The following is a 20,440-nucleotide window of genomic DNA, read 5'->3' as shown; positions in this document are numbered from 1 at the left end:
CCCAAAGTTATGCTTAACTTTGGTTATGCAACAGTACGGCATTCTGTTGAGTGATGGAGATCCCCTTTACACCACCACGAATCAAATAACCTTCTGCCCTTGAATTCTGAAGCTGGTGACGACCCCTTTTTATTCGGGATCTGCATTTCCCTCTAGGAGGCGGTGATTATATTTGGTTCTCAGTTACAGGAATTCTTAGTAGAGGGAATACCATCCAGGCTTATGCTTATATTTCACTCTTGGCTGCGCTAGAATATTCTAGTGAACTATCATTCAATACTATATTTTTTTCCAAAAATATTTAAGGTGGTTTATCATGGAAGCAATTACACAAGCAAGGTAATAAAGTGGAAATTGTAAATAAGGAACAAAGAGGCCAAAAGTGTTAGGATGGAGCCTTACGTTTGTCCCTCAGTGTCCTGACGGCTGGGGCCAAAGGGACACACGAAACCGCACTCTTCATCACGAAGACAGAAGCGAACTGTCCCTCAAGGGAGAGACCTTAATACTAATTTTATCACCTGGAGTTTATATTAGTGACATTTATTTAAAACAATGTTTTCAACGATAGTTCTGAAATGACAAATCACTAACTTGAAATTTGAAATGAAAAGAAAGAAGCAAATGTCCAGTGGCAGTTTCTTGCAGAGCTAGAGTAAAGAAGGGACTGCAAGAAGGAGATAAAGATGGCGCAAGGAGAAGATGTTCTGGGGAGGCTATTTCTTTTTTTTTTTTTAATTCGTTTATTTGTTTATTTACAGCATAACAGTGTTCATTGTTTTGGCATCACACCCAGTGCTCCATGCAGTACGTGCCCTCCCTATTACCCACCACCTGGTTCCTCAACCTCCCACCCCCTCCCGCCCCGCCCCTTCAAAACCCTCTGGTTGTTTTTCAGAGTCCATAGTCTCTCATGGTTCATCTCCCCTTCCAGTTTCCCTCAACTCTCTCTCCTCTCCATCTCCCCATGTCCTCCATGTTATTTGTTATGCTCCACAAATAAGTGAGACCATATGATACTTGACTCTCTCTGCTTGACTTATTTTGCTCAGCATAATTTCTTCCAGTCCCGTCCATGTTGCTACAAAAGTTGGGTATTCATCCTTTCTGATGGAGGCATAATACTCCATTGTGTATATGTACCACATCTTCCTTATCCATTCGTCCATTGAAGGACATCTTGGTTCTTTCCACAGTTTGGCGACCGTAGCCATTGCTGCAATAAACATTGGGGTACAGATGGCCCTTCTTTTCACTACATCTGTATCTTTAGGGTAAATACCCAGCAGTGCAATTGCAGGGTCATAGGGAAGCTCTATTCTTAATTTCTTCAGGAGTCTCCACACTGTTCTCCAAAGTGGCTGCACTAACTTGCATTCCCACCAACAGTGGAAGAGGGTTCCCCTTTCTCCACATCCTCTCCAACACACGTTGTTTCCTGTCTTGCTAATTTTGGCCATTCTAACTGCTGTCAGGTGGTATCTCAATGTTGTTTTAATTTGAATCTCCCCGATGGCTAGTGATGATGAACATTTTTTTCTTGTGTCTGATAGCCATTTGTATGTCTTCGTTGGAGAAGTGTCTGTTCATATCTTCTGCCCATTTTTCGATATGATTATCTGTTTTGTGTGTGTTGAGTTTGAGAAGTTCTTTATAGATCCTGGATATCAACCTTTTGTCTGTACTGTCATTTGCAAATATCTTCTCCCATTCCGTGGGTTGCCTTTTTGTTTTGTTGACTGTTTCCTTTGCTGTGCAGAAACTTTTGATCTTGATGAAGTCCCAAAAGTTCATTTTTGCTTTTGTTTCCTTAGCCTTTGGAGACATATCTTGAAAGAAGTTGCTGTGGCTGATATCGAAGAGGTTACTGCCTATGTTCTCCTCTAGGATTCTGATAGATTCCTGTCTCACACTGAGGTCTTTTATCCATTTCGAGTTTATCTTTGTGTACGGTGTAAGAGAATGGTCAAGTTTCATTCTTCTACATATCGCTGTCCAGTTTTCCCAGCACCATTTATTGAAGAGACTGTCTTTTTTCCATTGAATATTTTTTCCTGTTTTGTCGAAGATTATTTCACCATAGAGTTGAGGGTCCATATCTGGGCTCTCCACTCTATTCCACTGGTCTATGTGTCTGTTTTTATGCCAGTACCATGCTGTCTTGGTGATCACAGCTTTGTAGTAAAGCTTGAAATCGGGTAACGTGATGCCGCCCGTTTTGTTTTTGTTTTTCAACATTTCCTTAGCAATTCGGGGTCTCTTCTGATTCCATACAAATTTTAGGATTATTTGCTCCAGCTCTTTGAAAAATACTGGTGGAATTTTGATCGGAATGGCATTAAAAGTATAGATTGCTCTAGGCAGTATAGACATTTTAACAATGTTTATTCTTCCAATCCAAGAGCATGGAACAGTGTTCCATCTTTTTGTGTCTTCTTCAATTTCTTTCATGAGTGTTCTGTAGTTCCTCGAGTACAGGTCCTTTACCTCTTCGGTTAGGTTTATGCCCAGGTACCTTATGGTTCTTGGTGCTATAGTAAATGGAATTGATTCTCTAATTTACCTTTCTGTATTTTCATTATTAGTGTATAAGAAAGCCACTGATTTCTGTACATTGACTTTGTATCCTGCCACATTACTGAATTGCTGTATGAGTTCTAGTAGTTTGGGGGTGGAGTCTTTGGGGTTTTCCATATAAAGAATCATGTCATCTGCGAAGAGAGAGAGTTTGACTTCTTCCTTGCCAATTTGGATACCTTTTATTTCTCTTTGTTGTCTGATTGCTGTTGCTAGAACTTCTAATACTATGTTGAACAAGAGTGGTGAGAGCGGGCATCCTTGTCGTGTTCCTGATCTCAACGGGAAGGCTGCAAGCTTTTTCCCATTGAGGATGATATTTGCTGTGGGTCTTTCATAGATAGATTTTATGAAGTTCAGGAATGTTCCCTCTATCCCTATACTTTGAAGCGTTTTCATCAGGAACGGATGCTGGATTTTGTCAAATGCTTTTTCTGCATCAATTGAGAGGATCATGTGGTTCTTCTCTCTTCTCTTATTGATTTGTTTTATCACATTGATTGATTTGCGAATGTTGAACCAACCTTGCAACCCAGGGATGAATCCCACCTGGTCATGGTGGATAATCTTTTTAATGTGCTGCTGGATCCTGTTTGCTAGGATCTTGTTGAGAATCTTTGCATCCATATTCATCAGTGATATTGGTCTGAAATTCTCCTTTTTGGTAGGGTCTTTGCCTGGTTTGGGGATCAGGGTAATGCTGGCTTCATAAAAAGAGTCTGGAAGTTTTCCTTCTGCTTCAATTTTTTGGAACAGCTTCAGGAGAATTGATTATTTCTTCTTGGAAAGTTTGGTAGAATTCCCCAGGGAATCCGTCAGGTCCTGGACTCTTGTTTTTTGGGAGGTTTTTGATCACTGCTTCAATCTCATTACTAGATATCGGTCTATTCAGGTTGTCAATTTCTTCCTGGTTCAATTTTGGGAGTTTGTAGTTTTCCAGGAATGCATCCATTTCATCTAGGTTGCTTAGCTTATTGGCATATAACCGTTGGTAATAATTTCTGATGATTGTTTCTATTTCCTTGGTGTTAGTTGTGATCTCTTGGGGAGGCTATTTCTTGAGGAGGCCTTTGCTTAGAGGACTCTCAAGAATCTGTCCTCAGCCAGCTACACTCCAACCCCTCCTCAGAATTTTAAAATTCGTATCCGTCACATTATGGTGGACACAATCTTACATTCCTTTTGGAAATACACAAACACTTTATTTACTTGGATGGCTTCACAAGGATGGAGGAGGAGCCAAAATGTAGAAGAAGAAAAAAACTATATCCCAAGAGCTAAACTACCTACTCCTCTTACCTACCTACTAGTTTAGGGAAGATACTAGAGAAAATAATAAAACTGGAAGGACCTTTGAAGTGATTGTGTTTAGTTCCTCAGTTTTGGAGGAAACTGTGGACCCATCACTTTTGCTGATGGCTGCACAGCTGAGTACTAGAAACAACAGGGTGTGTGTGCTTCCCTCACTCTGATTTTGGATATAAAAATAGCAACATTTCAGGGGCACCTGTGTGGCTCAGTCAGTTAAGCATTAACTCTTAATTTTGGCTCAGGTCATGATCTCAGGGTCCAGAGATCAAGCCCCATGTGGGGCTCCCTGCTCCATGGAGTCTGCTTCTCTCTCTTTCCCTCACTCCCTCTGCCCTTCCCCCTGCTTGTACTCATGCCTTTCTCTCTCAAATAAACAAATCTTTAACAAAGTAGCAATGTTTCCTAGATGTACGAGATTAAGAGCCTCACATCATAGAAGAGAGCTGGTATTGGTTTTGGGTAGTTGGAATGACCATGGAAAGAAGGGACCTCCAAGGAGAAACAAGAACTATACGAAAAGGTGAAGCAACAGGACACAGAGCTCTTTGTGTGGGGAGGGGCAGGGGCTTGAAAGTTGGAAAAATTCCAACTATCTGTAACTGCTAGTGAGTCCCTGCCTTCACAGAGCACATAGTCTGGAGTGGAGAGGCAGACAGGAGGAGAGAACATGTATATTTCTTCATCTCTGAAGAAAATGAAGCAGGGCCAAGAGAATACAGAGAGATGGGATGCTACCTCGTGAATCTAAATAAATACAACCATTTTTCCCTCAGTGGCCTTGGGTCATGAAGAAAAGGTTTACAGTGTGTAGTATAATTTAGAAAGAGTATCATGGAAACAATTTAAAATTACAGGAAGTGTTTTTGTTTTTGTTTTTCGAAACACAGATCTTTTATTATGTGTGAATCATGAATTCATGTTCCTCCTTCAATTCAAATGCTTTACCGGAAGTGTCCATAATGCATAATCTTCACTTATCGCATACCTCATTCCCTAGAGCCACATTCCTTGTGTCTGTGGGTGTCTCTGTGTGGTATGGTTGTTTCTTATATGAGGAAGGGGTTAGGCATGGCAGTTTTCTGGGGGTTTCCAATGCCATAACCATTCTTTCTTTCTTTTTCAGAACTATATCCAAATCTTTGTTTCATTTTCCTCAACAGAAATCAGGTACTTGGTTTGTATTTTACATCTTCTCTTTTTTGGATGCAGTTGGTCATACTACATATAATAAAGAATACAACTCTTCTAAAGTCTTGAGATTTATAGATCACACAATCCCGTCCTATATCCCATTACAACCTCTGGAAGAAGTAGACCATGGTCCATCAGTAAGCCACTCAAGATGGCCCAAAGGAGAGCTTTCAGTTGATCTTCAGGGTCACTTTAATTGTCCGAAAATTTGATGTAAGGACAAATACCGTAATGAGTCTGGGAAACAGGAGTGTGTTGTCATGTTCCCAAATGACAGCTGGAAGTAGTAAGAGTTTTCCACAGCTAGATAATAATAATAATAATGATTTCAACAACAAAATGAAGTTGAGTTTTTTTTTTTTCTTCCCTGCTGTCATCGTTCATTCTACCCACAGGAAAGTAAAAATGCCAACTAAAAAGGCAGTTTGTTCCAGAGAAGCAACTGCAAACATGTTGGAGAAATCCTGCTTCCTGGTATATCTGATGAAATCATCAGGTTCAGTGTTCTGGTTTGAATCTTGCAGCCGCCACCACCTTAGGAATGTTTCACAAAGTAAACAAAATGTACAGAATATTTCCTGCACATTTGTTTTAGTACTGAAGAGAAGATGCCTCTAAGACCTGGGCTTTGCATAAAATAGCATTAATCAAGATGATAACAGGATCATACTCGATACATCTGTCTACAGGTTTTCTGGCAGGATTTGCTGACAGTTATCTTCACTCCACAGTTACACAGTTGTCTTGGTACAACTCCCTGGCCCCCTAGTTGCATTCAATGCACTTGTACTAGCAGCAGGCCAAAGCATCCATGGCAATGGCTGCCTCCCTCTCTGTGTTCCCCTTGCCCAGCGGTTACCACTCCACCTACTGGTGCTCATTTCCATGCAATCACAGCCAACCTAAAATTCCAGAAAGTGTTTTTCTGGTTAAAGCATGTGGGTCCCACATCTAGAGCTATAGATTCCGCTCTGCGTCAGGTCCCAAATTTGGGTAAGGGCCAGATAAAGATGACCATGTTGTATGTTATCGCTTATACTAATATCCTGGGTTTCGGTGCTTTATTTTTCATGGAAGCCACAGATTTCAAGACTTAGGGTTATAAAAAGAATTCAAGCCCTTAATAGTTGAAGAGGTATGAAACCCTCTACATTGACTTAAAAAAGAGTAATAGGAAGGCAAAGTCAACTTCTGGAGGACAGGGACTCCTCTGTGAGGGTCAGGATCTGGTGCATGATTCCCGCTGAGCAGGTGGTTGTCGGTAACAGACACTGCACCTTATTTCAATCTCTTATCAGCTCTCATGTCGAGAGTGGCGTCCGTTGTTGAAACCCTTGCAGTCAATGGTCATTCTGGCTGCAGTTAATAAAGGTCACTGAGCACCATTTACCACTTCCATTCAGGGTTAAGAGGGAACGTCTGGTAATTTCTAATCTGCTCTTCTTTCCATTTCACCACATAAACACATGTCAGGCTATATGCCTCCTTTTGGGGTGAACAGTGTAGAAAAAAGTCTGTTTTCAGGATTTTTATAATGTAAGAGTCAAATGGACCTATCTGGAACTTCTGCCTCCTTGATTTACCTTTTTTTAAAAAGATTTATTTATTTATTTGACAGAGAGATCACAAGTAGGCAGAGAGGCAGGCAGAGAGAGAGAGGGGGAAGCAGGCTCCCTGCTGAGCAGAGAGCCTGCTGTGGGGCTCCATCCCAGGACCCTGGGATCATGACCTGAGCCGAAGGCAGAGGCTTTAACCCACTGAGCCACCCAGGCACCCCAATTTACTTTTGATTGTATTTTGCTCATACTGCTTTGTGCTTGTCTATACCACAAATATTTATTGCACGCCGACTATGTGTCAAGCTAAACACAACAGGCAAACTCCTTGACCTCATGGAAACCACCTCGGTCACTCTTTGGCGGGATACAGTGTGGTGACATGGATGTGTGGGCAGCTTCGGGAGGACAAAGGAAGAGCTCCTTTGGGATTTGGGAGTATCAGGAAGGTTTCCTGAAAAAAAGACATCGAGGCTGGGGTATTTTGTTCCCGTAAGGTGAGAACAGGAAAAGGAAGTGGTTCTGGGCTGAGGACAGAGCATGTCCGGGAACAACTGCCTACTGACAACATGAAGCTCAGGTATAGGTTAATGAGAGGGAATGGCTGGAGAGGAGAGAAAAAAGGGGTGAATGAATGTCAGGAGGCTGGGAAGGTAAGCAAGGCCCTGACGTTGACCAGCCCTTCTATCACAGGACACTAGGAAGTCATTATGAGGTTTTCCATCAGAGGGTGCTGCCACCAGATGTTAATTTTAGAAACCCTACTGTACAGTGTGAAAGATGCATTAATGAGAAGCGGAGCAAAACAAGAGAACTGAGAGGGAGGACAGATGCAGAAATATCAACTGGGAATCCTGGGCACATGGTGTGGAGAGAAATAGAAATTCAGGAGATACTTGAGAGGTAGGTTTTTGGATATGAAATGAGAAAGGGGGAGGAGTCAGGATTTTATTCTGATTGCTGTTTTGTAAAAAGAGCTGGTCGTTCATTCGCAGGGACCACATGTCACACATTTCTATTTATATGAATTGTTCAGAACAGGCAAATAGAAAATAGGTTAGTGTTTGCCTAGGGCTGGAGGAAGGGGATGGGCAATGACTGCTAATGGGCATGGAGTTTCTTTTGGGGGTGATGAAAATATTCTAAAACTGATTATGGTGATGGCTCTGCAACTCTGAAGATAATGAAAACCATTTTATTGTATATTTTAGGTGGGTGAATTGTATGGTATATGACATATCTCAGTAAAGCTGTGTGTGTGTGTGTGTGTGTGTGTGTGTTGTGTGCGCGCGCACGCGTGCGCATATCCATGTATAGTATGAAAGACAAACACTAGCCAGTTTGAGATCTGAGTGTGGAGCTTGAGAGAGATCTGGCCAGAGGCGACAATTTGGGAATCGGTAGTAACTGAGGTCATGAGATTGTCCAAAGGTAATGAGAGGAGAAGAGAGCCTAAGGTTGAGTGCTAGGCAACACCAATGTGGAAGGGGAGCCTTCCAAAGACACTGGAGAGAAACCCCCAGAAAGAAGAGAGGACTAGGAGACTGTTTGACTTGGAAATCAAGTGGGAACTCCATTTTTTGCCCAAAAGCTAGGAAAAATTCCAACAGATGGGAAGCATTCTCTGGGTGTGTGGGGGAGAATCCTTGCTCTCTCCTTGTGGCAGTAGGGTGGAAGAGGGAATAAGCATGGCAGAGGGAAGGATCAGCAGGTGCAAAGGTCTGAGGAATGTGAGAGAAAAGCCGTGGCTGTCGGGATTTCCGGTAGTTAGCCGTGGCTAGTGGACATGCGGCCCGGAGAAGGGGCTGATGAGTAGTCCTGAGGTCCATGAGGAGGGCCTCTCCGGCGTCTGGACTTCCTGCTTAAGGAACTGCTGAGCTCTCAGAAGGATCAGCAAGGAGGAACACTCACAAGATGGTCTAGAGAAACATTTTGGTAGGGGCTGGAGATGCCAAGGTTGGCAGCCTGAAATATTTTAGTCCTCACCTAAAATGAAGGTGGTCTAGAGTGTCACCCCTGGGGTCAGAGATACGGCATGCGTGGGAGGGAGCCTTGGCCAGGAGAAGCCCTGCTTTAGGTGACAGATTGGATGTCAGGAATGAGAGAGAGGGCAAGATCCAGGACGATTCCCAGGTTCTTGGTCTGGGTCACCAGTGGATGATGGCGGCATTTCACGGAGAGCAGGAGCAGGAGAGGAAGCACGGGCTGGCAGGTTGCACACAGGGAGTAAGCAGGAGCTGTGTAGTAACCTCTTACTGCACATAGCTAATGACCTGAGCATAGCGGATGACCCCGGCAGCTCTGGGGTGCCTATCTGGGTCTGAGTCCTGACCAGCAAGAGGAGGACACCACCTGAAGGGCTATTCATAGGATTAGATGTCACAGTGTGTGAACACCCCTCCTTCTAGGCCTGGAATTTAAAATGTACTTAAGTAAATGTCTTTCTTCCTCTTTCCCTTTCTTCTTTTCCTTAAGCTCGCCCTTTGACCAGAGGTGGCTCTCTGGAGAGCTCCTGTTAACGACCACTTCTCTTTCTGGGTTGGTATTTGCATCTCAGCTCAACTAATGTACGCTCAGAGAAGACTGCTGGAGGACGGGGGTGGGGGTGGGGTTACAGGACTGTGGGGGCAGGCTTGGACCAGGACAAAGAGGGGTGTTAGTGGATGCTATGGCTCCCATCTGGTAGTAAGAGTGAGCCACTTACATGTAGCAGGTAATAGTATGTGGAGTCCTCAGGGCTATTTAATGTTTTGGGTTTCCGGGGCCGTCTTGGGGGTCTCAATATTTTTGGCTCTTCTTCTTTAGAGATACCTATGAGAAAGGTGATCATAAACAAGCATTCAATTACAAGGACGGTTATCAGGCAATGTCTTCTTTTGGGGTAAGTAAAAAATTATATACATACAACTAGGGCTCAAGATGGTAGAAAGAGGAAAGACCTTTGTTCCCCCAAACAACCTTTGTCATATCTCTTGCCACACATTCCTTCTGACTGTTTGGTGGTCTGGGGCTTTGACAGGTAAGGGAAAGGAAAGAAGGGGAAGAAAAGAAATGCATAGTTTGGTAATGTGGAATGGCATACAGAAATTCAGAGGATGATGGGGAGAGGAGTTGAAGCTACCAGAAAATTCTTCAGAAGGGGTATTATGTCACACATTTAAAGAAGAGTTAAGAACTTCCAAATTCATTCTATGAGGCCAGCATTACCCTGAGAGCAAAACCGGATAAAGACATCACAAGTAAGAAGAACTACAGGCCAGTATTTCTGATGAACATAGATGAGGAAATACTCCACAAGATACTAGCAAACTGAATCCAACAATACGTTGAAAAAAATCACTCCCTACGATCAACCCAGGGATTTATTCCTGGGGTTGCAAGGGTGGTTCACTAGTCACGAATCAATCAACATGATACATCACATGAATAAAAGAAAGGGTAAGAACCATATGATCATTTCAATAGATACAGAAGAACAGCTGACAAGGTACACACGTATTCATGATAAAAACCCTCAACAAAGTAGGTTTTGAGGGCACATACCTGAACATAATAAAGGCCATTTATGAAAAACTCACAGCTAATATCCTCAATGGGGAAAAGCTGAGTTTTCCTCCAAAGTCAGGAAGAAGACAGGGATGTCCACTCTCACGACTTTAATTCAACATGGTCCTGGAGGTCCTAGCCTCAGCATCAGACAACAAAAAGGAATAAAGGGCATCTCAATTGGCAAAGAAGAAGTAAGACTTTCACTCTTTGCAAGGTGACAGGATACCCTACATAGAAAACCCAAAAGACTCTGCTAAAAACACGCTGGACATGAAAATTCCGTAAAGTCTCAGGATACAAACTCAATGCACAGAAATCCATCCAAGCTGTGCTCCATCCAATCTCTACTTCAAGGACCATCTCCTAATTTGTGCCCGAATAAGAACACTGCTAATTTGCAGGTTTGGCTCCCTTCTAAATGTAGAACCTCAAGCTATTAGGGTCTTCAGACCTGACTTAAAAAACCTTCACCAAGAAAGAATAAAATTTGTCTTCTGCTCTTTTTTCAATATAGCCAAGTTCTTAAAGCTGCAGCAGCATCATTAGTTTCTGACGCTCTGTGCACTGGGTTGGTAACACTTGTCACACGTGGCTTTACATTTACAGGGCCAATGGGCATCTCAGCAAGTATTTGTCTGTTTGTCATGATTCATGACCACTGCATCCTCTGACTGCTTTTGTGCAGAAATGTCTGTTCAATGGATACATGAAGATCAAGATCAAGATCAGGGTGGGAATAGGGTAGGGGTGCTTACTGGAGAATGACTTACATTCAACTTACATCTGACCATATGTTTGTTGGCTGGACTTTAAAGGCAATAACAGATCATGACTTTGTGTAATAAAGGGGAAGGAATGATTCCTCATCTACATGTAGAAATACACAGAGAAACTGAATTTCTCCAAACCATACTAACCAACTCAAGTCAAATAGATCAAATCAATGAATATCTCTACTATGTGTAAATAACCATGACTGGTAGTGCAAACCAGTTTCAACCAGGATAGAGACTTTCTAGTCTCATGCCCAGTCCACTTGGTGAACGTGCTTATCACAATGGCATTCATATTCTCACATAATCTAGCTCATTCACTTCAGAGTCTACGAGAAACTGCGGGATGGCAAAGATAGATCAGCCAGCTGGGAGTACTTTGTAGACGTGTAATGCATGGAACAATCAGAGACAACCCCAGAAATCCTACATTCTTTTTTGAATAAGAACAAAGAAAATGAGATCTTCGTTCAGGAGACCCTGTTAACAGAGATCAGTGATAGGAAGAGTGAAAGCCCTTTCCCACCTAATCTCTGGAGATTTGTCTCCTGTTCCCTCTCTCCGTTCCTCTCTACAGGGATAGAAAAAGGAGTGGAGGGAATCCAAGTATCTGAGCCCTTTCGGATCCTGTCCTAGATTTTCACAAACACCAGGAAAGACGATAAAAGCTGGATTCTTGCCACCAGCACAAATAGTGGTCTTTTAGTTTTTTCTTTCTCCTGCTCATCATTTCTCAGTGCTTATTAAACAGCTTCTATGGCTCTTGCAAAGTCTTATCATTGTAAAATGTTTTGGTTTTATCCTCTTATTTTATTCATTTGAATCTGAATGGCAAGAAACGTAAACATATGGTATGAAGATATTATGTTTTTAGAAGCATGAAACTGCCCTGTGACTAAATTTTAACTTGACTTTATTTACTTATTTTTAAAAGATTTTATTTATTTATTTGAGAGACAGATACATATATATATATAGAGAGAGAGAGAGAGAGAGAGAGAGAGAGCAGGAGCAGGGGCAGCAGCAGAGGGAGAGGGAGAAGCAGGCTCTCCACTGAGCAGAGAGCCCAATGTGAGACTTGATCCCAGGATCCTGAGATCATGGTCTGAGCTGAAAGCAGATACTCAACCAACTGAGCCACCCAGGTGCCCTAACTTGATTTTAATGTTAAAGTCTGAATTATAATATCAGGGTTTTACTATTGTAACAGAAGTTAATTAAGCGGAAGGTGGCAAAGAATCTGAATAAAGGCCAGGAGAGTGGAAAACAGAACCAGTTCTGGCAATAAAGAGAGACCTGCTCTTGTCTCCACTGTCTCATCAAAGGTTTCCCCATTCAGTCTCATTTCTATTACCAGACTATTGAAACTGCCTTCTACAAAGTCAAGGGTGACCACTTTATTGACAAATACAAAGGCCCTTTATCTGTCCCTCAATGGCTGACTTCATCATTTAACATTATCGACCATCTCTGACCTTCATGATTGAGGGGGAGATTTCGGAGGGGCGATCCCTTATCTGATTTATCTTCGTATTCCTGGCACTTAAGGACATGCTTGACATACAGTCAGTGCTTAATAAAATGTTGCTGGATGAGCAAATAATCCCTTTGCCTCCAGGACTGAGTCACTTCCCTCTTCATTCCTTGCACTTCCCACAGTGGACTCCATACTGAAGAGCTTACGGATGCCCAGCTTAGGGTTGACGTTCTCCCCCTGCCAGAGCTCTCGTCCCAATGTCTTATGCCCTGTTGAATACTTCCGTCTCAAACTCTTAGGCTCAAATGCACTGGTGGTCACTTTCTTCTCCATGCAGGATTCTATATATCACAAGCTCCATGGCACGGCATCATCATTTCTGTCCCCCACCCCCACCCCGCTCCAGCTCAAAATGTGGACATCGCCTTTGCCTTATCCCTGTTGCTCATTTCCTATAAACACACAATCATCAACTTCTGTCAATTTTTGGATACATACTTTGAGATGTCTAATAGTCACCCACTGTTTCTTCCTGTCTATCACTGCTACCGCTCTGGGCTAAACTGCTCATTTAATAATTATGGCACAGCCTTCACCTGTTCTCCATGTTTCATCTCACAAATGAACACCAGCTTTTTCCCCCTTTAAATATCATTTTAATTATGAGGTTTTACTTTTCAAAAGTTTATGATGCTTTTTTTTTCTTCTTTGATTAAGCCTAAACTTCTCCTACTAAATCTAGGTTACTTAGAATCTTGGCAGTTCCAATTTTATAACCCACTTCCCCCCAAAATGAACTATCACCTCTGGTCAGTCTGCTTACCTCACTGAACCCTGACACACCATGTCTATAGCCATCACTTTGTTTATTCTCATTTTCTCACAGAAAAGCTTCTCATGGCCTCACTGAAATCTTAAGCCTGCTCTTCCGTGAAGCTCTCACTGACTGTCCATGACCCCCCTTTCAGGGACACTAACAGTACTCAGAGGCTGTACAGATCATTTGAAATGAATTGTATCCACTCAAAATTCACATGTGAAAGACCTAGTCCCCCGTACCTCAGAATATGACTGGAGAAAACGTCTTTATTTTTTTAAAAAAGATTTTATTTATTCATTTGACGGAGATCACAAGTAGGCAGAGAGGCAGGCAGAGAGAGAGAGGAGGAAGCAGGCTCCCTGCTGAGCAGAAAGCCCGATGCGGGGCTCCATCCCAGGACCCTGGGATCATGACCTGAGCTGAAGGAAGAGGCTTTAACCCATTGAGCCTCCCAGGCACCCCAAGAAAACATCTTTAAAGTGAGGTGACAAGGATGGGTCCTGATCCATTATGACTGTGTTCTTGTAAGAAGAAGAGATAAGGACACAGACTCACACAGAAGGAAGACCATGTAAAGGCACAGGGAGAAGCCAAGGAGAGCGACCTCAGAAGAAACCAATCTTGCCAACAATAGGAAGCATAGGAAGGTGCCTGTGCTGGCTAGTAGACAAGACAATATAGGTTAAAATAACAAGAAAATATCATTTTACTTCAGGGACATTTAGCAAAGATTAAGAAGAAGGTTAACAACAGTACTGAATGGGATGTAAAAAAAAAGTATGTTCTCACAAATTGTTGAAGAAAATGTTGATTGATAGGGCTTTTGGGAAAGCAGTCTATCAAAACTAAACATACCTTTCAACCCAATAACTCTACCCTGGAAACTTATCCCACAAAACTAAAATCCTGGCATACTGGGACATTCTCCCAAAGATGTTTACTGCAACCTCCTTCATAGTGGCCAAATATTGAAACAGTGAATGCCTAGCAAGAGAGAAAAGTTGACTTAAGTCACTGTGAAATACACATGAAATATTATCTAGCCAGTAAAAAGAATGAGTTAGAGCTATGCCAGCTGATGTGCAGGGAATCCTGCTCAGGAACTGAAGGAGAAAAGCAAGATGTGTAGGCATTTATATTATGATCTTATTTATATAAAACAATGACAAAAATCTCTGTATGTGTACGTGGGTATGTGTGCATGTATGTTTATCTGTGTATATCTGCAAAAGCAATGAAAGAATACAGACTTTAGGATAAAGGTTGTCTTGAGGGGGCAGGCAGTGTGGGTTGGGGAGGGACAACAGGGGTAAGGAAACGGGAAAAAGGGTATATCAAAAAATACTTCATTTATGGGGCACCTGGGTGGCTCAATGGGTTAAGCTTCTGCCTTCGGTTCAGGTCATGTTCCCGGGGTCCTGGGATCGAGCCCTGCATCGGGCTCTCTGCTCAGCAGGGAGGCTGCTTCCCCCTCTCCCTCTGCCTGCCTCTCTACCTACTTGTGATCTCTCTCTGTCAAATAAATAAATAAAATCTTAAAAAATACTTCATTTATGTAAAATTACAAATAGGCAAGTGGGTATGTATATATTATAGAGATAAAAAATGTCAAAATGTGTTGAATTTTAAGAATTTCTGTTTAATTCTTGTCTCTTGGAGAATCTGTTCTCATGTTCATCCACGGACTTTTTTCCTTCACTAGGATAATGAGAAGCAGAGGGCTGAATGTTCTTTTTAAAAGGGTGTCTCACTTAAGATATTGCCATGCAAAGTGGCCAGCCAGTAAGTGAAAATTATTGATGAGTGTGTTCAACAGGGTCTGATTGCATTTAAATTAAATTTCCCCAGACTATTTTTTATTTTTGAAGACCAAACTTCCCATGAGCTATCAGCATACAAATATTCCAGAAAGGCAAGTTGATTTTGCCCTCTAAATTTTTGTTCTTTTGGGAGTGTACAAACACCGTCTGCTAACGTCATTCTAACCCCTTAATTACATAAGTGACACAAACATTTGTAATCCCAAATTATCAACAAGTATCAATGTTGGCAGTAGCAAAATTAGGTTTGTGACTGTTTTGTGTGATGAGCATGATAAATATTAGCTTGTAAAGGTTATTGCTACATTAAATAGCCAGAAGGTAAAATATTTATTTATACTGTAGTTCTGGTAATATTTAGGTGGTTTAGTTTACCAGGAATGCACATTTCTTTGAGTAATGAAAGGACAAACAGTTCAATATTTGTTTTTTTTTGGAAGAAAGCTTAAAAGTCATTAGCAATATTTGCTTTAGAAACTCATTATCTCCGTATTATTCTCATTTTAATAATAATTAACTATTTTTACTTAAGCATACACTGAGACCATAATTTGCATAAGGATCATCTAAATCAGATATTAGCAGAATGGAAAGGCACTTCTGTTATTGTAATTGTTTAAGAAATCCATTTTTTAGTCCTTTGTAAATTTCCCATTTACTGCTGACAGTCTGTGAACTTTAAGCAATACATTTGACCTACAGAAATCTTAGAAGGGAGGAATATTCATTGCTGCATGTCAAAGGCAGAATTCATGCACTCAGGATTGCAACCTGCCTTCCAGAAGGTACTGTTTCCATAGCCAGGCCAGCCAGTGTGGAAAAGACAAGATATAGTTCAGTCTACACTGGTCCCCTCTCCCTTGCACTGCGCACGCTCTGGAGATATTTTCATTTCTTGTGGTTACCCTGGGTTTGGCCACTTGCTTTCCTGTATGGTCTGTCTGTGCTCTCTTGAGTCAACCTGAGGGGAAGGGTTGTAAGGGGAGGTGCTTCTGCTATTCTGAGTGTCCTTACCGCTCTGGGGATGCTTTACCATTCCCTGGGTCTGACTCACAGGCTTCCTCTGACCTTCTTGATTGGCAGCTACTGGCCTCCATCCCCATTTAGGACTGCCCAAGTGACTCCTTTGGCTTGTTCTTTTCTACCAACCAAAAACTGATGTCCCAGAGCCAACACGCATCTGTGCTTATTCTGTAGGGCATGGGCTTTTCAGCTTTTTGCCACTCCCCGATGTAGGCACATTGCACTAATATCCAGAACCTTGAGAAGTGAGCATTTGGTTTTTAAATTGTGTTCCTAGGTTTAGGTAAGGTTTAGGTGCTGCCCTCCAAGCCTGCCCCTCATGTCTATTCTAGTTAGGTCACAGAAGAAACAGAGGAGAATAAAGCTGCTCTGTTTAGGGTGGGGAGGGAGGGGTTGTGGAACGAAGAGACATGCCCTCTAGATTATTATTGGCTCTTGGACATGATCACTACATATCTGCTTTTGGTGGCTGGCACCCTCGTTGGGCTGAGGTCTTGGACTAGAGTCCTCAAAGGCTAGCTCTGTTCTAGTCATGGGGTTGGTTATGTCCTTACGCGCAGCTGTCTTGCACACTCGTGCACAGTCATCCAAGCAGGGCATCCTAAGAGAGAATACACATGGTGACACTGATGATCTCTCGAGAGTGCCTTCTTCATGGGGGATGGCGGGCCATCATGCCGAGCGACTGTCCACGGGACTATGGACACGGTCAGACAACAAAACACAAGCCTACTTGCCCAGAGAACCGTATTTAAGGCCCCTTATTACATCTTGGCTGTTTTTGAAGGACAGGATCTTAATCTATCTGAAAAATATCTGCATAGATAGCCTGAGGGGGAACCAATGTTAATTTTTCCCAAAGATTCCAATTTTAGATAGACTGATCACAGTCATTTTCTCAGATTGGCCTTTGGAAAACACAGAATAGAAGAATGTTATCTGATTCTAAACACACAACGTTTAGTCTCTTCTTGCCCTCTGCTCCTACTTGGTAACACGCAGATTAGGTGGTTCCTGTCAAGGTGGGGTGAGAAAGGCTCAGAGTTTTAGTTAAGCCATTATTCCTGACTAGAGCCTGTCTGGTCCAGAGCATGGCTGGAGGAAATGTCAAGAAGGCGCTCAGTGACCCAAGCCAGCCTGGCAACGAAGAGGACGTCTCTGGAGATGACACTCTAGTCTTCCCACACATCCACTGGGGGCTCTGTACCAGGCTGCAGTAACATCATTCAGATCTTAATTTAATGCAGAGGTGGACTCTGAAGGCCCAAGTGGAGAAAGTCCACTCTCTGGAGAGAGCACCTCGTTTTCCCTCAGCCAGTGAACCTGGCTTTTCTGGAGCCTTTTGTCCAGGTGCTCTTCTTAAGGAATGGCCTCACAGGGAGGAAGGTTAAGCTGATTATTCACAGCATTCAAATTCCAATTCTGTAATATTTTATCCAGTAGTTAGGTTAGCTAGCCGTTTGCCAAGGTTATTCTTTGAAAAATGAATTTTCGGGGCTGTTAATATTCGATCTATGGACGTGTCATTATTTATTAATCATTTTCTTCTTGTCTCATTTTATTTTTTGCCAGTACATAAATTTTTCTTCTTGCAGTTGTTTCCTTAGGCTATGTCCTCATAAGTGGGTTTATTGGGTCAATGATGCACACCTATTTCCATTTTTTTCTATATTGCCAAATTACTTTCGAAATGTTGACTCTACAGTCTTACCATTAGTGCTTGAGAATAATTAAATGAGAATAATTAAATAATTAATTTAGTGTATGAGAAAAATTAAATTTTCTCATCACTGTTAAACATTTCTTCATCCTTGCCATTTTGCTAAGTAAAAAAACAACAACTTGCTCTAACTTGTATTTCTATTTCTAGGGTGATCACATATATTCTTATTTGTCACTTGCATTGATTAACGTCTTGTGCTGATTTTTCCATTGGGGATGTTAATGTTTTTTCTGATTATTTATAAGAGCCCTTTGGGCAATACACATGTTCACCTTTTCCATTTGTTCTAAGTTTCTTATCTTGTGTTTGATTCTTTAACTTCTAATGACACTTGATAATCTCTCGAAGGTTTAAACGTTAATGCAGTCCAAAGCTAGCCTATCTCTTCTTTTAAAATTTAAAAATTCCTTTTATTACTTCTTATGTTGGATTCTTTCCTAAGCAGAGATTGTGCAGACTTAGTTCATATCATTTGGTTGCTTTTGGTTTATTTCTTACAATGAAATCATTAACGTATCTGGGAAATATTTGCATATCCATCCTGAAGTAGGATTATCTTATTTCTTCTCTCCACATCATAAAAATTTTACAAATTATCTGTTTACCTCTTATTGTTCTGCTGTGTATCTTTTTGTGACAGGTTTTGATATATATTAGGGTTAATTTTAGGGCTATCCTACTTCTTTAGTTTGTGGTTGATTTTTATGACAGAAGCCTCTGGTTTTAATTATTAGAGCTTCATGTTATTCATTTTACTATCTAATAAAGAAAGTCCTCCTTTGTAATTATTCTTTTTTTCTGAAATTTACAAATGATCTTTAGGGACATCTCAAGTTCTAAAGAAAATCTCATAGAGATCGAATGCAGCTTTCTTTTTCAACCTAGAAATGAATTTTAGAATAGTCCTGTTTACAATATCTTATGTTCCAATCCAGAAACAGTGTGTCATTCCATTATCCACATCTTTTTTTGCCTCTTTGTGGTTTTCTTGCCAGCTTTATTTCAAGCTCCTCCACCCTTTTGGGTTATTATTTCTAATGTGCGCTTTTCCCATTATACACTTTTACAAGATCTACTTACCTATTCACATATATATCCTTGCTGAATATCGTTAATACCCATCATTTTGGTTCACCCCTTGCATTTTTAAGACTGAAATTCATGTCTTCTACTAATTCCCTTACAACTTCTCCTTTTCAATAGCTATGCTTTTATAGTAACTTCTGTTCAGTGGGGTGCCTGGGTGGCTCAGTCGTTTAAGCGTCTGCCTTTGGCTCAGGTCATGATCCCAGGGTCCTGGGATCAAGTACCTCATTGGGTTCCCTGCTCAGTGGGGAGTCTGCCTCTCCCTCTGCCCCTCCGCCCCAGACTTGTGCTCATGCTCTTTCTCTTTCTCAAAAGTAAATAAATAAAAATTTTTAAAGAGTTAAAAAAAAAAAGACTTCCTTTTCCTGTTTCATTACATCAGGTAGAAGTTCCCAAATAATGTAGAATAGTATAGTCACTAGCATCCTTATCTTAATCCTACTTTCTAACAGAACTGTTTCCAGTGTTTTACAGGAAATAATGGCGTTGACAATTGGCGTAAGAAGTGTGGTCTTCATATTATTAAAGAATCTGCTCCTATTTTTAATTTGCTTTTCATCAGGACCAGGTGTTATTTTATTGAAAACTGTTTCAGTGTTTATCAAGATGGCTTTTTTCTTTTGACCTTTTGATATCATGTTCCATTAATATGTGCTATTTAGAGAGTCTCTTAGTGTAATATTTCTTTCAATTAGTATCGCACTTAGGAGTTTTACCTCTAAATTGTGAGATTGGCTCATAGCTTCCTTCCTTTCCTCCCTGCCCCTTTCCCTCCTTCCTTTCTAAAACGTTACCTGTCAGACTTCAGTTTCAGGATACATGACCTTCATAAAATAGGTAATTTTCTACATTACCCTTTTTTTCTCAGATTACATAACATGGGAATTACTTGTCTCCTGAACTTTAAATGTAGTTGTCTAAAACACTGAGTTCTAGTCAACTTTTCTTTGACAGACACATCATCATGTTGACTGACTTCTTTTCAGAAATTTATATTTCATCCCCAAGTTGTTTTTGTGAAATTGACTGCATTTATAGTATGATAGGATTTTGGTATTATCAGCTGCATTTGTTATAATGTTCTTACTTCTAATTTTTTGTGGATTCTTTTTTAAGCAGTTAGGAATTTATTTTGTTGTTTTATTTGCAAATTCTTACCAAGTTATTTTCAAATAAAACTATTAGCTTAGCTTCATTTAGATATTTGGTATATTTTCGTTATATCGTAATTATTTCCTTTTTCTGTTTTTCCTGGTGTTGAATAACCTTGAATCTCCTTTAAAAATTTCTCAATTTCTCAAAATTTCTTTTTTCATTATTTTTTCTCAGTTAATAATGAAAACATTTAAGGATTTGAATTTTCTTATGCGTATAGACCTGGATGCAACCCATTCATAGTTTTTATATGTGGCCACTCCCATTTTTATTAATTAAAAATAATTTATAGCTCTAATTATAATTTATTTACTTCATATTATCTTACTGATTTTTAATTTGCTGATATGTGTTCGTCAATTGTATCTCAATTGCATTA

General features: G+C 41.0%; 1 protein-coding gene and 1 pseudogene across 1 annotated transcript in view; both read right to left on the bottom strand.

Moving 5' to 3' along the window:
* The window catches only part of MYO3A (myosin IIIA), a 230,683-nt gene that overhangs the window by 9,493 nt on the left and 200,750 nt on the right, over positions 1–20,440 (bottom strand). The window contains exon 30 of the mRNA XM_046012977.1: positions 9,340–9,446. Coding sequence (XP_045868933.1) covers positions 9,340–9,446 — 107 coding nt within the window. The remainder of the gene's footprint in view (positions 1–9,339; positions 9,447–20,440) is intronic.
* LOC123945922 lies at positions 5,052–5,892 on the bottom strand (annotated as a pseudogene).

The sequence above is a fragment of the Meles meles genome, chromosome 7 (genome assembly GCF_922984935.1).
Source record: "Meles meles chromosome 7, mMelMel3.1 paternal haplotype, whole genome shotgun sequence".
NCBI classification, from domain to species: domain Eukaryota; kingdom Metazoa; phylum Chordata; class Mammalia; order Carnivora; family Mustelidae; genus Meles; species Meles meles.
This window is presented reverse-complemented; position numbering and strand designations above follow the sequence as displayed.